General features: G+C 38.4%; 1 protein-coding gene across 2 annotated transcripts; it reads right to left on the bottom strand.

Annotated features, from left to right (window-relative positions):
* Positions 1–388: 388 nt before the first annotated feature.
* Positions 389–21,453, bottom strand: LOC105383504 (myosin light chain kinase, smooth muscle). Of its 2 annotated transcripts, none has more exons than XM_048625244.1 (8): positions 21,080–21,453; positions 15,193–15,236; positions 12,129–12,219; positions 11,411–11,614; positions 5,437–5,578; positions 3,255–3,454; positions 2,878–3,030; positions 389–2,079 (listed from the first exon to the last, which is right to left on the bottom strand). In XM_048625244.1, the coding sequence occupies exons 2-8, from the start codon at positions 15,224–15,226 to the stop codon at positions 930–932; spliced, it is 1,974 nt and encodes a 657-aa protein (XP_048481201.1). In that variant the 5' UTR covers positions 15,227–15,236; positions 21,080–21,453; the 3' UTR covers positions 389–929. The 2 variants fall into 2 exon arrangements, with proteins under 2 accessions (XP_048481201.1, XP_048481200.1); XM_048625243.1 differs by lacking the exon at positions 21,080–21,453 and adding an exon at positions 17,862–18,378.
* Positions 21,454–21,524: the final 71 nt, after the last annotated feature.

Genomic DNA, 21,524 nt, shown 5'->3' with positions numbered 1-21,524 from the left:
TTGAGCTTAGTCTTGGTGACGTGAAGCTCCGTGCATAGAGCGGACTGGATGAGCCACGGGTGTTTGAGCACCTCTGACGATTGGAGGCGCTCGCTGGAAGGTCGAAATGGTGGTAAGTGACTGGTACTTATTTCTAATTTCTAGATACTTACGGGAAGAACCGTTGGCACATTGGGACGGGTTCTCGAGTGGAGACCATTATCAGACACATGTGAATACAGGTGTAGTTTTGTGGTCTACAGATCAATTTCAACTAATGAAAATCAACCCGGCTCACTGCCACTCCAGCTCGCAGATTTTAAGTGCTGTCGGTTAGGTACCTAGCATAGTTATCAATTTGAAATTAAGGATGGGTGGTATCGGTTTAGAATAAAATTAAAACCATTAATTACAAATAAAAAGCCTTATATTTATCAACATAAGTACACATAATAACAATAAATTACATAATAAAACCTAAAAGAAAAGGAACACCTCTCTGACACCTCAATTAAGTACAGTTTAAGTATTTTCGAAACTAATCTTAATGTTAATTACTATTGTCAATGTAAAAGTTGTGATTTGATTTCCAAACGATTTTCAGTCTTAAATACTGTGTATTATTGTGTTATTCCGACTAGAGTCATTTTTATACGTTGTCATTTTCAGCTTCGTATTCTTAATCTAAAACAAATTATTTATTAATCTCAACTTGATCGTTACTTTGGTAACACAACTCCATGGCACTAAATTAGTATTAAGTCCCTGTTTCAAACTGACACCGTAAAGAAAAAAGGATGAACAGCTAGAAGAGAACTTGGTTGACCACTGCAGTATTTTGCTGCGCCACGATTTTATTTCATTGTACTGCCTTCCACTGTCTGTAAATATCCATGCTATCCCCAACTTTTCCTTATCGTGTCCTATATTGATACATTTAAAAGTAAAAATCATTTGGTAGTTTGAAAAGTGGATGTGATTTTATTTCTGTGCGTTTTCTCATCCGAGGTTTGTCTCTTGTAGAACGCGTGGACGCTACTCATAGAGTTCTGAGCCACTTCGTTGGAAGGAGACCACTCGAGAGATATCGACTGGTGTCTGCCGCCATTGGACGTGCCTCCCGCGGACCTTTCCTCTACTTCTTCGTTCTCCCCCCACTTTTCTAGCAAGTGAAGTAGAAGGTCCTTTGTCCTGTGCGCGTTGTTCTCATCCCCCCTTCTGTAAGGCATTTGTCTACCGTTCTCGGATCCGTTGACGAGTTTATCGATTTTCTCTCTTCTTCTGTCGAATTCGTCGAAGAAGCTGTTTCGTCTCTCCTTGGGCTGGTCCGGAACGTCTCTGCTCAAATTGGTAAGTTTCTTTGCCCGCGTCGTGGCCGCCTTCGCCCACGGCATATTACTGGTCATCGGCTTCTCTGGTAACCTTTGTGTTAAGAACGTAGACGTGATCTTATGACTAGACTTTGAAGTTGTGATGTTTGTTTGGTTGGCGTTGCCGTTTGTCATGGTTTTGGTTGTTGTCGTCGTCGTTTCCTTTTTAAACCCGTTCGGTATCTTCTTCTCCTCCTTTGTCATGGATTTGGTTTCCGTAATATTCTTGTCTATTTCCTTGGTGCTATTATTATTGGCGAGGTCGGTGTTCATAGTGGAGAGCATAAACAGATGGTCGGAAAGTTTCTTGATTTCCTCGGCGAGGTTCTTCCGGACGAGCACGTCGGCTCGCTTGTGCAGGAAGCAGGAGCTGTCGGAGGCGCGGCGCTCGACGGGGGTGTAGCGGGGCGGGTCGCGGGGCGCGGGCGGGGGCAGCTCGTCCTCGGTGAGCACGGAGTCGGGGCTGCTGCTGAGCGAGCTGCGCGGGGACGGCGAGCAGCCGCCGATGGACGACCTCTCCCCCGCGAGGCAGGTGATCTCGTGCGCCTGGTTGTCGAACACGTACGGCGAGTTGGGGTGCTCGCTCCAGCGCTCCACGAACAGTTTCAGATTGTCTTTGGCCACGTCGAGCTCGTGCTTGGGAGAGGGGAGGGGCGCGGGGCGCGGCGGGGGCGGGGGGCGGCGCGCGAGCCACCCGTGCCGCAGACACTCGGGCGCGGTCGGCCGCGACCTGCGGACAAGGACCCTTTGTTACTAACACCCAACACCCCACGGTTTTAGAGGACAGTGCACGGATACTATGTAATTACATAGACTAACTAATGTTTAAAATGATACAGATTTAGTTATTATGGGCTGGCTTTCAGGAAATAGATAAGGTGGTGTACTGGGAATTTCATGGATAAATAAATACAGACACAGAGTGCTATTTAGATGTTATTTCTAATTATTAATGAAACATAAAGGATTGCACTACAATCTACATCTACTTGCTAAGCATAAAGACAAAGAGTTAGCACGCTTTGGTACAAATGGGTTTAATGTTAATTTACTATAACGAATAAATGTAGCCAATGTTTCTAAGGATGAAGAAGTTGGTATTGAAAGTCAAATGGTAGCAAAATAATGAATAGGTACAAGTATGATACAAATAATGTTAGTTACTAAAACACTTTCCGTCTCAGTGTTGGTTGAAAGTCAACAAAACAATAACAAAGGGTCTTTATCCACAGGTTCATTCATGCAAAACAAAATCGACTTTCGCAATAAAGTCTCCGTCAGTTCAGGCTGCCAAATCCTAGTTTGGCGATGAAAAAACTGAATGTTCGTATCCTTGATTTCAAAAAGGATATTAAGCTATAGTCTAAAATAAAGTCATCAGAGATTTGTTTGAAACAACAATGTTTCCGCAATCTATTTCTACATCCATTCTTAGACAGACATCTTGGCAAACTTATTCAATCAAATCCCTGATTCCGATAGTAACCTACATAGTTATACAAATTCTGTCAGCATTGAATCCACTTACTCTTTGTCTTTGACGAGCAGTTTCCTGATGAAGTCTTTAGCGTCGTCGGAGATCTCATTGAAAGCTTCGTCGTCGAAGTCATATTTAGCGACCGTGACGTTGGCCATCGTCTCTATGTCCGTTTCGCCCATGAACGGTGATAGGCCTGATAATCTGGAATTATAAAGAAAATACAATTATAAATACTTTTTTTATTTGGTCCAGGCATATCTTCACATGGACATGTTCCGTAAATAGAGAGAATATAAACTACTTTTCAATTCATCGGTGTGCAAAGTGTTTTGTGAGGGGACATCAAGTGTTTCTCTAGGTCTAGATACTAAGGAAAACTATCATACATGACTCCTAAATGTAGCTACAAATGAAGATATACTCACAGAACATAACAGATAACGCCGACAGACCACATATCTGTCCCGTAGCCGATCTGATCGAAGTTGACCACCTCTGGGGCCACAAACTCGGGAGTTCCGAACAGCACTTGCAACTTCTTCTCAGGGTCGTAGAACCGGGCCAGACCAAAATCTATGATCTTTATCCGGTTACCAGCCTTTGTTAAACAGAGGATGTTCTCTGGCTGCGGTAGAAATAAAAGAAAACTTGATTAGTTACTTGAAAGCGAAAATAGAATGTGGAGTTCCGCAAGGGTCAGTTCTTGTTCCTATTTTCTTGCTTGTGTATATGGTGCAGGGAATTTTGCCAAGACATAGTAGATAATGGATCGGGTTATTAATACACAGGTACATTGTATTATTTATGCAGGGACTAAGTATTCAGAACAATGAACTCTTACATGAAAGTGTGGAAAACATCTTAATATTATGTTAAATTAATGTATCCTGTCTGCGGCAGAGACACATAATGTATTTTTGTGTAGAAATGTCTCATTCAAAATGTTAAATTAATGAAATTAATTTTAGAAGTATCCCACACAGTAAAATCACAGTTATAAACTCACGTCTGGCTAACATAGTGATACAAGTATAGTTAGGTGGATAGGTATCTAGATGATATACTTAATTAATTCACAGTCACAGGAGGTGCCTTAAACTTGTTATTTTGTATCTGGCTAGTTAAAGAGCTTATGGTGCTAATGGTGGTGTTAAACTCCAGTTTTGTTAGTGCCTACTCATAATGAAAGTTGTTCATTATCTAGAACGTCGTCGTCAGGTATTATAGGTAAGTAGGGACAAGACTTGACAACCGAATAATCACTGATAAAGTTCCTCTTTATATAGCAATAGGCTATTTTTGAGCGCCGTCGTATAAGCTATCATCATTAATGAATGGTACAATGTGATCAACGAGATCTATCGTTAATATTTCCCGCGTTTTTGGTCCGCGTCCAAACACATGATTCAAGATGGCGTCTATAGCGGAAAAGACATGCGCTGGAGTTTTACGATTGTCAGTTATAATAGCGGCTGTTCCTGTTTGTTTTGCCGACGAATTCCCAATTATTTTTGAATATCTTTGTCGTTCAAGCAGATGTTGCGAAATTAGTTTTTTATGATGACATATATCTGCGTCTGCTTGAGTCTTCACGGTCAGAAATGTTTGTTTTATTGGCGACGACGAATTTATGAGTGATGGTCTGCTGTGATGATCTGGTGTTGCATCACCGGTGATGGCAGTATTATTGTCTGTTGACATTGCAGAGCTAATAGAATTATATTCTACCATAAACATTTCACTGTCGACATCTTTACGAGTAACTTTATTTTTAGAAATAGGTTATTAGAGTACGTTACTGAACTAATCCCTTGAAGATGATGGATTATATCTACTTAACATTCAACTAGTAGGTGTAAGAATTACTTTGCTAATACCCACCTAGATGGAATAGGAATGCTAGAGTAGATCAGTGTTATTGGCGATCGGACAAGGAAGAGATTAAACCCGAAGCTATTATGTTGGTAGATTGTTTACGGCTAATGTTAGGTGGAATAAACTTAGGATTAGCCAGTTAAACTCAGACTTTGCTGTTGATATTTCGTCACTGCTCCCGCAACTGTTAACGTGAAGAAGCACTAGGCATCGGCCACACTGCACGCACGCACTTGTGACTTGTGTGAATTTCTATAAGTAGGTACTTACAAAGAATACTGAATGCGATACGTCCGTTGCGTACGATGCCGAAATGTAATCCACCACATAGGTTACAGAGATAAGTGGAACGCTGAACTCGGAACTCTCGCGTGCTGTGTGGCCGACGCCTAAATCCGGGTCCACACCAGACGATCAAACTGATTTCCAAGGAATGTAAATGTTACAGTATACAATGTGTATGTAACATTTACATGTTACATACACATTGTACGTAACATTTTCATGATTGAAGCGCGCGATCGGATCACGTTGTATCTGGTGTGGACCCAGCTTTAGGCGTCGTTCACACAGCACGAGAATTCCGAGTTCAGCGTTCCACTTATCTCTGTAACCTATGTGGTGGCTTGCGGTAAACGTCGACCTTTATGCTATTTGTAAAGACACTGAGTACGCAGAGCTGACCGCCAACGTCTAGTAGTGGAGAGGCACTAGAAGAAGAAAGACACTGACCTTCATATCCAGATGCAGTATGTTCTGGCGGTGCACGAACTCGATGCCCTCGCAGATCTGCCGCATGAACACCGTGCAGGCCCGCTCCGTCAGCACGAAGTCCTCGTCTATCACGCGCTCGAAGAGCTCTCCGCCTGTGATCCTGCGAGGAATGATGGTGTCAGAGACTTTTGGTAGGAGCGTAGGGAGTTTCCTGACAGATCGTTAAAGAATGAACGGACATACAGGAAGCAGAATATTTCGAATTTAAGTCTTTTTTAAAGAGAAATAGCCTAAGATAATCTTTCTTCTAAACGTGTCGGTCAGTAATAAACATTTAGGGATACCCTGGTGAAATGAATAGCCAGCCTCTAACTACCCAGGCCAGGGTATGTATGAAGGTAACAGTCGATACGTCATACTAGAATGCTCCTGTCATGCACCCCTGAATTACTAATACCTACAGCATTGAGCTCTGGCTACCTGATGATGATGATACCCTAGTAACGGCAGACATATAAATTCAAATCTGGACTTTTTCTGCCCATATCTGATCTCTATTTCCATCAGACACCGTCTGAGGTCGTCGAATCGTAACCAGGTTTTGAACTGTTTACCTACTGAATGAAGTCGATTAACTAAGTAAATACAATGCTATGCTTTTGTCGTCATCCTTGGCCATTTGTGAAGAACAGTTTGAACAAGTGCTAGCAGTGAAAGAGCACAATATTATATATTTATTAACGACCTTTTCAATTGAATTTAATAGTTTTTCGTTTCGATAATTGCCATTGGAAATTATACACACTAATACGTTTTCGTTCTCACTCTCCAATAAGTATCTAGTAGTACTTATCAAGTATTAATTAGGTAATGCACTCCTCTGTAATCAGGTTTAATAAAAAAAAAATAAGAAATCGCCATCGTCATTCCTTTTTTTACTATTAATAATTTCACTTGTAAACTTTGTTTCCTTGAAGTTTTTTCTCCAACACAGAAACAACAATTTTGTTTGTTTTCCATCCGCTCATACGGAAATCGTTAACGGCTTTTAAATTTAGAACTTATGAATAAAGGTCGGACGGATCGCGTAGTTTTCACGCGAAAACCATCTCTGTGACGTTGTGTTTGTATGAAATATTTGTGAATATTTTTGTAAACATTATGAATATGTAAGCTTACGGCCGTGACGCACATAATATCGTAGATTATCGTCACTAATTATGCGAAGTATGTGGTATGGTACACTGTCTGTAATTTGTCTCGCGGATGACCCAATTATATTGCTTTGAAGATAATTAATTGCCAACATTACATCACTATTTCAATGTCGTTTGTGCGTATTTTCAAAGTAGGTAATGCTTAGTTATTTCTATTTTATGCTGAGATGAAAATATAGTTAATTTCAACTCAGGCGCCGCCGCAGAAACTGCGCCAATAAGTAGAGGACAATGCTAAGTGTGAAAGATGAATTAATGCAGATTAATTTTATTGCATCAACCTCCGATGGGTTACAGGTTACAGCTAGGTATGGGTTTAAGTATAAGTAGGTTTATGGTTCCTAATTTCCTATGCGTTCCAGGTATAGGTATCTACTATCTGCATGTAATTTTAAACACGAAACACCGTCCTACGCAACGACCGCTTCTCATGAAGCTATCATTCAATGCAGATTCTTAACACGGCCGCATATACCTCAACAAATTTACATCTCATCCGGCCAATAACGTTACGTTCTATGAAATAAAAGTGTTTGTAATTCAGTAATAAAGGTATGTTAGCAGAAATAACAGCGTGGCGGTGGCGCCTCGCCAACTATGCGTCGTATTAAACCGACGCAGTTGACGCCATCGCCGACGCTCTATCGTCGATACACCATCTTGTTTTACTGCTGTTTGGATAGCGGATAACTTCTGTATCTTTATGCGTAAGGTTCGGTTTCGTCTGAGATGTGTGTGCAGATAAGTTGGCTGATCGGGCGATTCAGCGTCTCCATGTACGGAAGCACTTCAGTGTGACGTGATTGATCATGTTTGGATTGTCTGCCCGAGCCGCCGCCGCCGCCGTCGCGGTACCTACGGCTACATCTTACCACAAACAAATTTGGCCATTCTTGAGGCAATTATTTGAAATTCGGTACTGGTCGAACATTGATCTATTGTACCTACCTACCTACCTTCTGTTTATTTCAAAGAGAAGTCGAAGATTACTATTGATAGCACCTAAATATTGGTACGTGGTCAATTAGCCGTTGGGGAACTGGGTAGGTATAGCTGCTGCGTGAATTGAAACACAGTTTCGGCAGTAAAAGACGATACTGCATACGTACTCTCTCCGTTTTGCCAATACAATAGGTCCCAGACTTTCACATCCGCTAGCTCTGTTCTAGATGGATAAGCTAGATCTTTACTGTTGGTGATTTGTTTTAATGGTCACGTTGTCTATGCAAACACGGGTTTACGGCGTACGCTGGTCGTGCCGCAATTTACATTTATTCTTTTAGTTTTTGCATTATGTGCCAAATACGAGCTGTTGCCTTTTACAGAGATCTAGGGCATGTCTGTGTTGACTGTAAAACGGAAAACTGCTTTATTTTAGAGTTTAATGAAGTTGTTATACTTCGGCATTTATATTGTATGGACTTAAGTAATTGCTGTATCGATACGGTTGAACGTATTCGCTATGCCTTTTGGTAGAGTTTAGGTAAGTATAATAATTGCATAAGTTTTACCCATAGAAGCGTAAGTAGTTAGACTGTAGAAAATCGATGTTATGATAAAAATAATGAGCAATTTTTTACATGATTAGTTACAATTTACCACGTCCTAAAGATATTATATTATAAGTATTGTATAATCATACAATACTCGTCATCGAAAGTTGTTTAGTTTGACCAGTAAGCCGACCATGTGTTTTAGTTTTTCAGGAGCAAATACATAAGTACTAATATTATTTACAAACTGTATGTGTATAGAGCGTAAACAATAAGTACTTACTTATACAAATCTATCTAGCTATCTAAGCTAGCCCATTCCCATTCCCACAGTCCTTCCTATCCCTAGTTACACCAACTTAGTATCAACTTAGGTAACCTAAGTGCTTAGCAACTAAAGTGCAAGCAACACAGAAAGGAAAGTTGCACACGAGATGAAAAGTGGCCTGTAATCTGATCCTAGTCTAGCTGCTAGCTCGTAAGCAGATTATGCTACACTTTCACACCTCCGTTTTACACTCATGTGAACTAGTAAGTAGTGGGTCTGGTCCCTAGCTAATGCTTGCAAATTCTTAGGACCGTGGAAAGTTACAGATTGAATTATTATCCCAAAGTGGTAGTTTGCAGTTTTGTACTTACAAATCCCTAGTAAGTGCCTAAGTACCTACTTTTAGTTTAAAATCAATCAGTCACAGTTTCTAGATAAGTAGAATTTCTTGATAATGTAGTATTTTTTTTCGTAGGTTTAACTACCTACCTGTAACTCCTGTAAGGTAACCCTTTGACTGTTTAAGTGAAGGTGTACCTGTAGGAGATTTAATATTTATTTTTCAAACTAAAGTGTATTAACTACTGCTGGCACTAAATAATGAATTTGTCCTCTAGGCGGTATAAATAAACTATATTCTCATTACCTAAGCAATAGCATCATAAATTGCCTTCTATATCATTATCACCTACTCTTACTTATTCATTAAAAGCCCATTAAAATGCAACAGGCGCCTTTTAAGTTTAGAAGCGAGTTTATTCAATAACAGCAGTGGGTGTTTAATGTACGTTTTATTCAATTAATTATTGTGATACTTTAGCCACGGGTTAGTGACCCGGTAAATGTTTGTGTTGGCAAGTGTTTTTAAAACATTTGTCTTGATTTAAACAAAAAATGTGTCTTTTCTCATTCTTCAACGCAAATCCTCGATAACTCAGTGAAACTAATATTTCGTCATATGAATCCTGAGCGACTGTTCCGTATAAAATTATCATGCATTAAAATGTTGTTACATAACGTTGTCATTAGTAGCTTGAGAGTGAAATCCCCATTAATAAGATGCAAAACATCACATCAGCTGGCACAACGACCCGCCTAATGAACACACCTGGATTATTCATGCCCATTCATTAATTCTATCATCTCCAGGATGATAATTCTCATCCCAAGTTCCGTCGTTTAATCACGATCCAAAAATTCGTATCTTAATTTTAGCTGTTATTGAAAACGTCATAAAATAAAGTGAAAGGGACAGAAGTATTGGTGTTCTCTGTCACACAGCAGTTAACTTTCGGAGAGAGATGACCGACCTTAACCTACGACAAGAGAGCCGTTTCTTTTTACGGGGCCCTCGATAAATACGTTTCCAGAAATTCCAGCCAGTATATTATGAATTATGATTGTCGTTGTGACTCACGCGACTTGGCCAGCGAGTCGGTATTCGAAATTTAAATAAACGGGATGCACCAACTGCATTGAATTTCGGAATAGCGCATATCCGCTCCACGTTACGTCTTGCGGTTTTTTAAACATCATCTCATGTCTCATTCTAGCTCAGCCGGGTTTAGTATTCCCATCCTAGTCTAGTCTAGGTATTACGGCACAAGGGCGCATGAGTCAGACGGTACTACATGTGTATCGCCCACGCAGTTATTTACTGCAGAAATAAACGGTCTGTTTAGACGTTGCTTTTAAAGGATTCTTGGTGATTTCGGACACAGCTGCGGTGGTTTTTGGCTAATGAGTAATTGTCCTGGGAGACGGTGGAACAACTGGTATATAGCTGAGTAATGAGTCATGGCACTCACTCTCATGAGCAAGAAATGTCGGTGCATAAAGGTTGCCGTTATTTCGGTTCAATGGTATTTAATTAGCGGTCGAGTAAGAGTTTTATTGTGTTGTCTTTTACTGCTTTTTTGTGTTGTGACAATTATTTGCGATATTTTGCCTTTCCTGGGAAAATCTCACTAAGTAATTCATGAATTGAGTCCTATACTCGATTTTTTTTCCAGTTTCGTCACAAGTTGGCAGCTACAAGTAACATTGACATTGGCATCCATACATTACACACGTTGCGCAGGATTCTAGAATATGGGTAATCAATTGCGATACTATGGACGTGCCAAGCTACATTTATTCTCAATATGATAAAGTATGTCGTCTATCTCAGTAGAATTGTAGTCTTTGCCCCTTTGCCCAGTTTATAATGTTGCACGTGCATACTGCATATAACTAGCACTAAAATTGTGGCAAAAATTCTAACGATTACCAGTGCAGCGTCTCTCCCCAAGTGGCGTATCAGTATCACCAGTTCCCTATAACGCCAAGAGCACCCTGTGCAGCAGGCCACGCTAATCTGACTGGCCAATCCTTTCATCACTATGACAAACCCGAGCCCGGCTCTAGTGTTTGTGACAAACAAGCTTATAAGAAGAAAATCCTTAGATTTAGAATACCTTATTGAAAACAGCATAGAGAGAAAACTCTGTCGAGGATTCCGTCAGAAAAAACATGCTAGGTATACTTATCTATGTATGTATATGTTATTTAGTTACTTCAAGTAGATCTTTCTTTTAATACTCACAGTTCGAGCACGACGCACATGCACTTGCCCCACTCGTAGGCATCGTACCTACAGCTGTATCAGCCGCGGGTGCCGCAGCCGCCTCATGACGTCCACCTCGCGCTCCACGTTGCGAGTATTGTCGACTCAAGTCGATAGCTTACTTCGATAGCAATTTGTATGACATCTTGATCAGCGCCCCTATCAGTAAGTTAGTAACTAATAAAACGCATACAAAATCCAGCTATCCGCCTATCAAATTACTAATGACTTAAGTCGACAGCACTCGTGATACACACACCTTACCCGCTGCACGGATCCATTATCGACGTAGATAAACGTCACTATATCGCGATTCGCCATAAACGCGGCGCTGTGATTGGCGGAACGCAAAGATTCTATCGACGTCGATAACCGACCCGCGGGTCATAATAAACAAAAGGCTACTCACAGCTCGAGCACGACGCACATGCACTTGCCCCACTCGTAGGCATCATACAGCTGTATCAGCCGCGGGTGCCGCAGCCGCCTCATCACGTCCACCTCTCGCTCCACATTACGTCGCTCGTCGCGTCCGCGTACTGCTACCAGCTTGGCGGCGAGCTGGAGGCCGGTCGACTGCTCGCGGCAGAGGTAGACTGTGCCGAATTTACCCCTGGGGGTGGAGGAAGCGGGGTTTAATTGGTTATTCATAAGGGGAATCCTACAGAATTACATAGGTATACAAACACGCTATTTATTAAAACTAAGTGAAATTACAGACAAGGTTCTCGGAGCAGGCGAAAGCAGGAATTCATTTCACTGTTTCATATTATACTTACCAACTAAATGGATGTTTTTTTCGGGATAAAATAAGTATTAATTCAGAGTGCCAGTTTCTTTAGGTATCTATCATATTTCATGCATCATAGTTCAGCTGTTTTCCCGTGAAAGACTATCAAATATCCTTACAAACTTTCGTGATCATCAATAAAATTGTTGAACATATTAAGCATCTCCCATGGAGGATCAGAATGAAAGTGACAACGATTTGCTATGTCTATATAGGTTTATAGATCGACTATGTATATTCAAATACTTGTGTACCTACATCAAGCATTAAATTCAAATGCAACAGATGGTAATCGTCAGTGGCTGAATGAATTGGCGCGATCGCGTATTCCACTTACCGTCCAATCTCTGATAGCATTTCATAGTGGTCGTTGACATCTGTGTTCCTCTTGATGACAACATCTCTGTACGGGAACGGGGGCTCTATTTCTGTCGAAATAAAAATATGTTTATATTAGAACATAAACACCGACCGAATGGCGTAGTGACCCTGACTACTGAGCCGATGGTCCCGGGTTCGATTCCCGGCTGGGGCAGATATTTGTTTAAACACAGATATTTGTTCTCAGGTCTTGGATGTGCCCGTAAAATGGCAATAGGCCCGCCCCCTATTACATTGGGTTGGGACTAACATAACACTCTGGCGAAAAGTGGGTGCAGCAATGCACCTCTGCCTACCCCGCAAGGGAGTACTTTAGTACAAGGCGTGAGTGCGTGTTTTTTTTTTTTTTAGAACATAAACATTAAACTCCTTTGCATTAAATTAGATAAGTACTTTGGTAGGCACAGATGCATGGTGGATTAAAGTTTCGCCGTTAGTTGTACTATCTAATGCACGACCATACAAACAACGTGTTAAACCTATGAGCTACGTAGACTAATAATGTAGTCATTATCAAATAAATTATTTATTATAAGGTAGCTATATTACAAACGTATATATTATAAGTGCAGCGTACATACCTATTACAAGCTACATAGGTATCTATGTACCGAAGTAATACGCATAGCACTATCTAAGCCCCAATTTGTCTTTATCTCTATTAACACCCATGTTAATTGCAAGGCAAACAAAAAAATCACACTTTTATTGCGCTCATTAATTTCTGAAAGAGCCGAAAAGATAAACGAAGAATAAAATTACGCACATGTACTCGTATGCTAGCTCTTAACAGGGTAAAAAATGGTGTGAAAATAGTTTATAAGGTACTCCTTTTAAAAAAAGTGAAGCCCTTGACTTTTTGCAAAGGTAAAGTTAATTTTCAGCCAGCATTACAACGACCTTTGTGGTGAATCAAGATTTGTTTTGTCTGCGCGTTCGACGTTCAAATGCTAGAGTTGAACGGACCACCGCTGGCGCCGCCGCGCCGCTGAGGAGGGTTACTCTATAATGACGAAAAACGAACGAGAGTTGTCGTGCAATCGGCACAGCAACGAGATAGAGTCGTGGTTCGCGCAGCAGCGCTCCTAAACTTAGTTTGTCGTTATATAGAGTGACCCCCAGACGCCATGCTGCGTTCTGAACCATGTCATTTAATTACGTACTACTGTTAGTGGTCATTTATTCAAATCATTTTGAATTTGTTGTGTTCATTCGATTTACGGTGGGATTGCGGGCTTTCAGAATTCAGAATAGTTTGGGCTTTGGGCTTTAAATGAAGGGAACACATTTAGGTTTAGTAACTAGGTGTACTCTATATTAAAAATCTAACTTTTATCTAGTAATGAAGTAAGTTAAACCCCATTACGTTTTTTAGGAAACTAGACTCAACATGCGACATTTTTACTAGAAAATTTCGTCGAACTTACAACGCGTTGATGTCTTTTGTATGGGAATAAGAGGTCAAAAATTAAATTGTTTTTTTTTTGTAAAAAAAGTTAGTATTTTTAATATATTTTTTTGGATTGCATTTTGGCTAAGTAAATACTTACGTATTATAATATGTACCTACCTATTTGTATAACTATATAATTATGACATCAGTCGAGTGCGTGTAAGAATCAAACGTATACTTTGTATTATGGGAGCACTATAACACTCAGAAGATGACAGGATAAAATCCGACAATACATTATGCTGTCGTAATGCGTGTCATCACTGAATCACGGAAAGTACATCCCCAATATACAGCCAAGTGTCGCCGCGATCACGACTTGGAAAGGAACTTGGCCAGACGCCTCCAATTCATGTCAAATCATGCATTGAGTGATATCTTTTCATTTGCAGATACAACAACAATTAGATCGTCTGTTCATCAGTAGCAAATGCATTATGTGCTTGTGGATTACTTGTGTTCTTCCTTATCTGGCTGTATATTCGGAAAATATTATGTAATATGTATGTACAATTATTAGCATCCTATATTGTATTGTACTTACATAAGTACGTATAATGTATGTATAATTATATTGCATCGATATCAATATGTATTATGATTATGTATTCCCGGAGACGGCACGTTGCACGTCGATCTAAATTAAAATAACGATTCCAAATCCAAATCGAAAATCACCGCCATCTTGGATGCGTTCCAAAAGCGAACTTTCTAATGTCAAAGTACAATCTTGAAATTAATTTAATGTATCGTTGGCGCCGCGGCATTTCGTCCCAATAATTAGGTTAATTGCATTGTCAGCCAGATTATCGGTAGAGCCGTTATAAAATCATTGATTAATCGTTTTGGTGACTAGATCATCGCCATTTGATGGCATTATTTAATTCTCAAATACACGATGGTTCAATCATAAGGTTTATAAATGCATTTTGATTTGATGACGTACTTTTGCTTTCAAGGATGTCAGATACTAAATCATATTTTCATGCTTCCATAATTAAATGTGGTAACGGTCTATTCGACCTCAATCCTAGCTGTCTAGTTAGGTTCCTTGATCCAGACTAACACTAACAGATGACGAATAAGCGTAGCTGTCATCGTTAACCTCCGGTCTTTGCCGTCGTCGGGTAAATGTTAAAATAATCCTGAGCGAAAATATTCACAGAGGAATTCCGGAGGATTGCCAACTATTTGAGTATCTTTTTGTTTTGTTTATTTACTTTTACGTTAGCTTTTCAGTAATTGTTATTGGATATGAAATAACCTTATCATTGAGATTTTTCAGTCTGTTTCTACGTGGATAGACCAAGATCAAGTTAACTAGATACAGAGTAGGTAAGTAAGTATATTCAATTTGATTAATTTATCATTAGGGGAGGAATTTTATGGATCAACCCAAAGGAAAATAACTTTGTATATTAAATACGGCCAAAAACGTGCAAAAATACGCTATAACATACGAGTACTCGTACTTGCGCATAATATACTGTACTAAACATTATGTGGCGGTTATTGACATTGACCATTAATAAATTTATACCCGTAGGTATTTGAAAAGATTTCTTACCTCCAACTGGATCAGTCTCGTCCACGTGAATCATCCCTGAAGACCTGAAACAATCAATTAGACATAATATAGATAATGATTAAAAAAAATTACGATAAAAGAGAATATCCAATTAAATTGTTTAACCTACCAAACATAATTATTTGTATTATGTTTTGAGTGCCTAAATACATACTACAAATGTAGGTACAAGTACTTGTTTACTATCCAGAGGTAATATACTAATCAGGATCTATGATGTTACCAGTCCATGGTCGTTTACAGTTTACGTTCAGGAGAGTTTGATTCTGAACAGATATTTCTGAAACGGGTCGGATTAATTCTGAAAGAGTTTCCGACATTATCATTATACTTAGTCATTACGATATGCGAGAGGTCATTATTATTTTTGTATCAAAGGTTATTTAGCTCATCGAATAAACAAAATAGAGATAGCGAATTGGAAATGAGACCTGAAGGCGTAGGAGAGGTAGGCAGACCTAGATCATCATGGCTGGATTGCGTGAAAGAAAAGAATGTGAACTGAATGAGGTTATGAAGGAGGATATGGAAAAATTGCGTTATATGACGCGAAAATGATAATATAGGTTGTCTGGTAGAGATGGCTATAAGCAATAAGGCCGCCTCTTTGTACTGTTTTATTTTATGTTTTTGTAATTTTTGTTCTTGGTGCAAATAAAGTGTATTGTATATATTGTACTTAATAGAAACGGATCGTTGAACAGAATCCGACCGTCTGTGTAGACTCGGTGCAGTGATATATGTAGGTCGGTTATTTAAAATTATATGAGAACTGTGCTACGCCATATGCCGCGGTCACTCAGAGTGGCGGGATACGTGTGGATATCAGCATCACACGTGGTCAATTTCACAGATTTTCTTCTCTATACAAGGCAGCAGAGCTGTACCTATAAAAGTGTATATATGTATAAGTGTATATTGTACCTATATATGTATGTATAAACATTAGTCATTATACCTAATTAGGAATGGTACCTACCAGTTTCCCTTGCATTATAGGATATTTTGTGTCAAGTCAGTCCGTGACCTCTACGACCGGGTTCTAGCTGAAAACCAGCGCTAAGGCCTATCATAACTAGAACCCGTTTCAGCACCGAGAAGCAACACAATTATTTGTGTTATTTCGCATTAGTTTGGAATAACTAATCTGATGGACGGAAGTAAGTCATACATTTTAGAAATATATATGTATATGTCAATGGTTTAGAATGGGTTACGAATAATCTGCGAGTTTGTTCCATTGAAAAACCTCAGTAGTGTCAGTTACATACTCTAATCTACCGTGACAGAACAGAAGACGAACGAACGAAATCAGTGCTCAGAAACTTCGTTTTTCGTTAGCTAAAGTGAACCCCTTCTTTGTATATACCTCTAGCTATGAACAAGAAAATGGGAACCTTGAAACATCTTGGAATGTTTTCCACGTTAAAAATTTAAAATACTTTTGTCTTTAGACTGAGAGTGTAATAAAAACTTTAGTACCGGAATAATTTAGCGTATGTGTCGTAAAACACTAGATTACATTTTTTCTTTGTCTTTAAACCGACAGAAATGTTACGGTAAGGGGCATCAGAAAAAGCTCTTTGAGCTCAAAGGTTCAGCTCTATCTACAGCATAAATTGTTTCATATCTATAATAGTCATTTATCTTATAACCATAGCAACGTTTTATTTATAACCATACTACCATTTTTTGCGAAAACTTTGAAGATGTCTCTCAAAAATGTAAAACCGAAATAAATTCTTCTTTATACATATTAAAGGAGTCACAGATAACTATGATGATATACCTACCTAATATTTTATGCAAATTATTATAAGTATTTTAATTTAATTTATGGAAATTGACGTAATATGAAAGTATGTCTAATGCGGTCTAAATCATGCCTAGCTATTAAGCAGACACAATATCCAAATAAGCTGTAAGTATTGTATAATAATAATATATAGCGATAAATATTATGTTTTAGCGAGGTATTTAAAATGTACCCATACGTGAAATATTATTATACCATCCTAATATAAGTACTTAGATACATGCCAACAACAAGGTAAATAAGTACTAGGTAATAAAAACATTGAAAACTTTTTTTTCTCACATGCAAACTCCTTACGAGTAACCTCGCTTCCTGTGCGATTAAATACACACATAAAGCGGTACGTTGGTATATATTTATATTTCAGTAAGCCAGTCTGTTTACACGCGGCGCGTACTCGATCCGAGCTTTCTCGATTCAAGGTGAAACGTGAATCGAGTTGGTTAACAAGTCCGATTTATACGAATATGGAGGAAGTGTACGAGCGACGAAGGATATGGGGCCCGAATTTCGATGCACTGGAATGTTCTGTATACTTATAATACGGAATACGGTATTAACTGGTTAAGACGACTGAAAAGAGGATGATACTACTTATTTCCTTAATTATGTAACTAATAACTTCAACAAAATAACTTCATTATGCGATTGAATTTGTAATAGCAACTAACTAAGTGGTACCTATCTATACTCGTAAATACCTCCCTATGTAGGTATCATCTTAGACAAGTAATCTACGTGTAGCCCAGTGTAGGAAATATATTTTTTAGTTTTAGTTATAATAAATTTCGATTAGGTATTCATCGATTTATCAAAATATATAAGTACTTACAATTTCCTTTTTAATTTGTGAAGCCTAGCCAAAGGGGCCATGTCGCGGCACGAAATAATATCATAAGTACAGTTTTGATTTGTTTTAATCAGTAGAATTAAATTGTGTCCATTTCAAAGCTTGCTCTAGATAATTCACATTCCACTCACAACTCACAATAGTTACAATACAAGATTGTAGGTAGGTATGTACTTTTAGACACTCACTCATAAAACTGCACTGTGATAAAAAATAAATAACCTAGATTCATTAATTTAGTAACACACTTCACTAAAGAACGCGAGCAGCCATATTTAATTTTTCCCTCCATTTTCGAAGAGTGGAAACAAGAGAGTTCTGTAAACTTTTTGGTAAGACTAAAGTTTTTAAAATATGTTCTGTTTTCAAACCACTTGAGGGTCACGTAGAGTCGACAATAAACAACTGATTCTGGATGGATTGATTGGTTCGATTCTTGGCATCGGCAGCAGTCTATGTATGATAGGAACGCGGTATCAGTAATTTGATTGCCAATATTCTTACCATATGCGTAATACTATACATAATTAGAAAAAAAGTAAGGAAGTTTTGTTGTCAGTGAAATATTTTTAAATAAATAACTTCTAGACTATGACTACATGGGATGGGAAAACTACAAAACCAATCTGTTTATAAATCTTTAGTGTTAAGTAATTAAATTGGTGTAAAAGGTAGGTACCTAGATTTCCAATTAAAAAATCTCTATTCTATCACAGAAAACGAACTTTTTTAAATTCAAAAGTCGCAGTTGCAATGCAATGTCACACGGCCGCCAACAGCCTAGCCGAATCGAATGTTTTTACGAGTTCATCGACCGGCATTAACTTTCCAAACTTGTTTTATTTAAAAAAAAAACACTCCCGAGACAGTCACGTCCTCCAGTGTGTTACATATACAAGATAAGCACTCGGTTTTCCTTGTCTTTGTCATGGACAAGTTGCGTTTAACAATGTCGTGCTGATATGGTATCTAGCTCTATGTAAGGCCTGCACGCCGGTGCCACAATAGCAAAGATAGATGGAGTCGACAGCATTGTTGGAGTTTTCTATTGAAGACTCGACGTCAAACGGCCGGCGCGGACACGAATGTGTTGTAAATAGAGATTGATTGTTGTTTGTTTATTTTTATGATTTCACATCTTCTCAGAGAAGTTTTAACTTTTGTTCCTTATTTCCATACCCGAGTCCGCGTTGTTCTATACTTATGTCAGTCCACTGTCATGAGCTAAAGTGATCTTTCGCATCCGTAGAGTTACTTTTTATGCAGGAAAATCCGCTCATATCAAATCATTAATTAATTATCTTTAATGTTTTGGGTTCCATTTTTTGCAATTTATTGATTCGTTCTTTTTCTGTCCATCCGTGTATTTACAACCACTTTTTCCCGAAACTATGCATATTATTATATGAACTATCTATACTGTTGAAATTTTGTAATTACCTAAGTACTTACATTGTATTCTGTGAACCGCATTAACACGCCAATAATTGAATTAGAATACGCATTTTGGGAGTTTCCCATACTTAGAACTGAAAATGATGGTTTTCTTTCACTCGTGTTAAAAAACGTCCACTCAGGATCTAGTGTACTATACGCAAAAAGAACCTTACTACATAATTAGGTAGTTATATCGTCGCACAAGCATCTGACTATGCCGACACTACGAGGCCGCAAATGCTATTTTCAGAAGCTGAATCCGTCAAGTCTTTACAGCTTTATCAAATTAGAGAAGTCCTTTCCCACTGTCTGTCTGTCTGTCCCTATGCTGTGGCCTGTGATCTTTTAAAGTATGGAATGGATTTTCAAACGGTTTTTTAAAGCAGAAGTGACTAAATATATTCATTTAAATGTGTACATAATAAATGTAATAGAGACATTTTTGTAGTACTAGCTGTTCCCGCAAGTTTAATCATGTCGGTTTTAAGGATAGCGATTATTCATTTTATTATGATATCTACCAAAGTGGAATGAGGAAATGGATGCAGCTTTTTCGACTATTCAACTTGCTATAGGAAGGTAAGAAAGTACCTATTTACTGCATACCGATGTGCAAAAATTAACATTTGTGTGATATCTACAGGTACTTACTGCAGATTTTCATGAAAATGCTGAATTGAGAATACTGGTTTGGATTTGTTTATATAACAGTTCTTTTTTTAATGTTTTCATTTGCTACTTGCTACCAAGCATATCTCTGCGTCTCTGCCATAACTTAAGCACCTACCTATGAAAAAAAATAGCAATGTGATGGGCTGAATTGTATACTGTACTAATTTACCGAAGTAGGTATGTAACTGACATCTACTAATAGGTCAGCAAACACACTAGGTATATTCAAAAACCATTATGGGCATATCGAGCTTAAGGTATTTGATTGACTAATTCTAATTATTAATTACCTTATTAGGCACAAAATATGGCATAAGATAGAACCTACTACTCGTTATCTACTACTATAATTATTATGATTTGGTAAAACCAAATTCAGTAGGTAACCATTGTATCCTAACTAATATTATAAATGCGAAAGAAACTATGTCTGTATGTCTGTTACTCTTTCACGCCAAAACTACTGAACGGATTTGAATGAAATTTGGTATGCATATAAACCCTAAGAAAGATCATAGACTATTTTTTATCCCGGAATTCCCACGGGAAAACTTTTTAAGGCGATGCGAAGCTCGCGGGAACAACTAGTAAGTAATAAAAGCGCAAGATGACCCACTAACCGCAGCTGCAGTTTAGTTGACGATGATTTGCTGATTTGGTGATGATTAAGAAGAATAAAATAGCTACGTGATTAAAAAACTTTCCATTAAATAAAAGTTATTCCTAAATTAAAATTTTACGTACTAGTATTTAATAGGTAAGTAGGTTTAACGTAATCTATTACGGATATCTAATTTAATCATTATCATAATAATGATTCATATTAAAAGATAAGCCATGCAATGCACCTACTACCAAGGTAGTTATTAAAATGCTTAGATATCAATCAATAAAGTAGTTATCTTAATACCTACACGTGAAAGACACCTTATCAATGACTAACAACTTGTACTCTAAAAGGTAAACTAAATACTTAGACGTACGTACCTAAGATATGATTTATAAAAATATTTATCATAAAAATCCAAGACCGAAAATATTTCCGGACCTAAAAGTTAACTTACACACCTTATAAAGTAAGCGGCACTTACCTTCGACAAGTTTTAGCACAAACACATCACAGCACACCACACTGGAATTTAAAAAACTCGTCCTCCGCTTCTTATCCCATAAAATATGAACCACAACGCACACACACTGCTGAAAATTATAAAATCACTGGCTGAGAAGAAAATCCGTTTCGTAATCACTTGAAAAACAAAAGAAAACAATCGTGGAAGTTCTAAATTTAAATTTGTACGTAAGAGCGCCGCAAGCGCTGGTTTGCGACTGAGGCGGTCGCGGACCAAGCAGTTTCTAATTTTACCGAGGAGGTAGTAATACGAGATAAAGCCACTCTTTATTGAGGAACTTTTATTTATTTATTTTATGTGAAAAGTTAACTGGAGATTGCAATGCGATACGTCTGGGGCCGTTTAGGTTGATTTGACTGCGATGGCGCCACAGGATGGATGCGTCAGCGGCCGCATACTTCCA

The sequence above is a fragment of the Plutella xylostella genome, chromosome 14, assembly GCF_932276165.1.
Source record: "Plutella xylostella chromosome 14, ilPluXylo3.1, whole genome shotgun sequence".
Taxonomy (NCBI): domain Eukaryota; kingdom Metazoa; phylum Arthropoda; class Insecta; order Lepidoptera; family Plutellidae; genus Plutella; species Plutella xylostella.
This window is presented reverse-complemented; position numbering and strand designations above follow the sequence as displayed.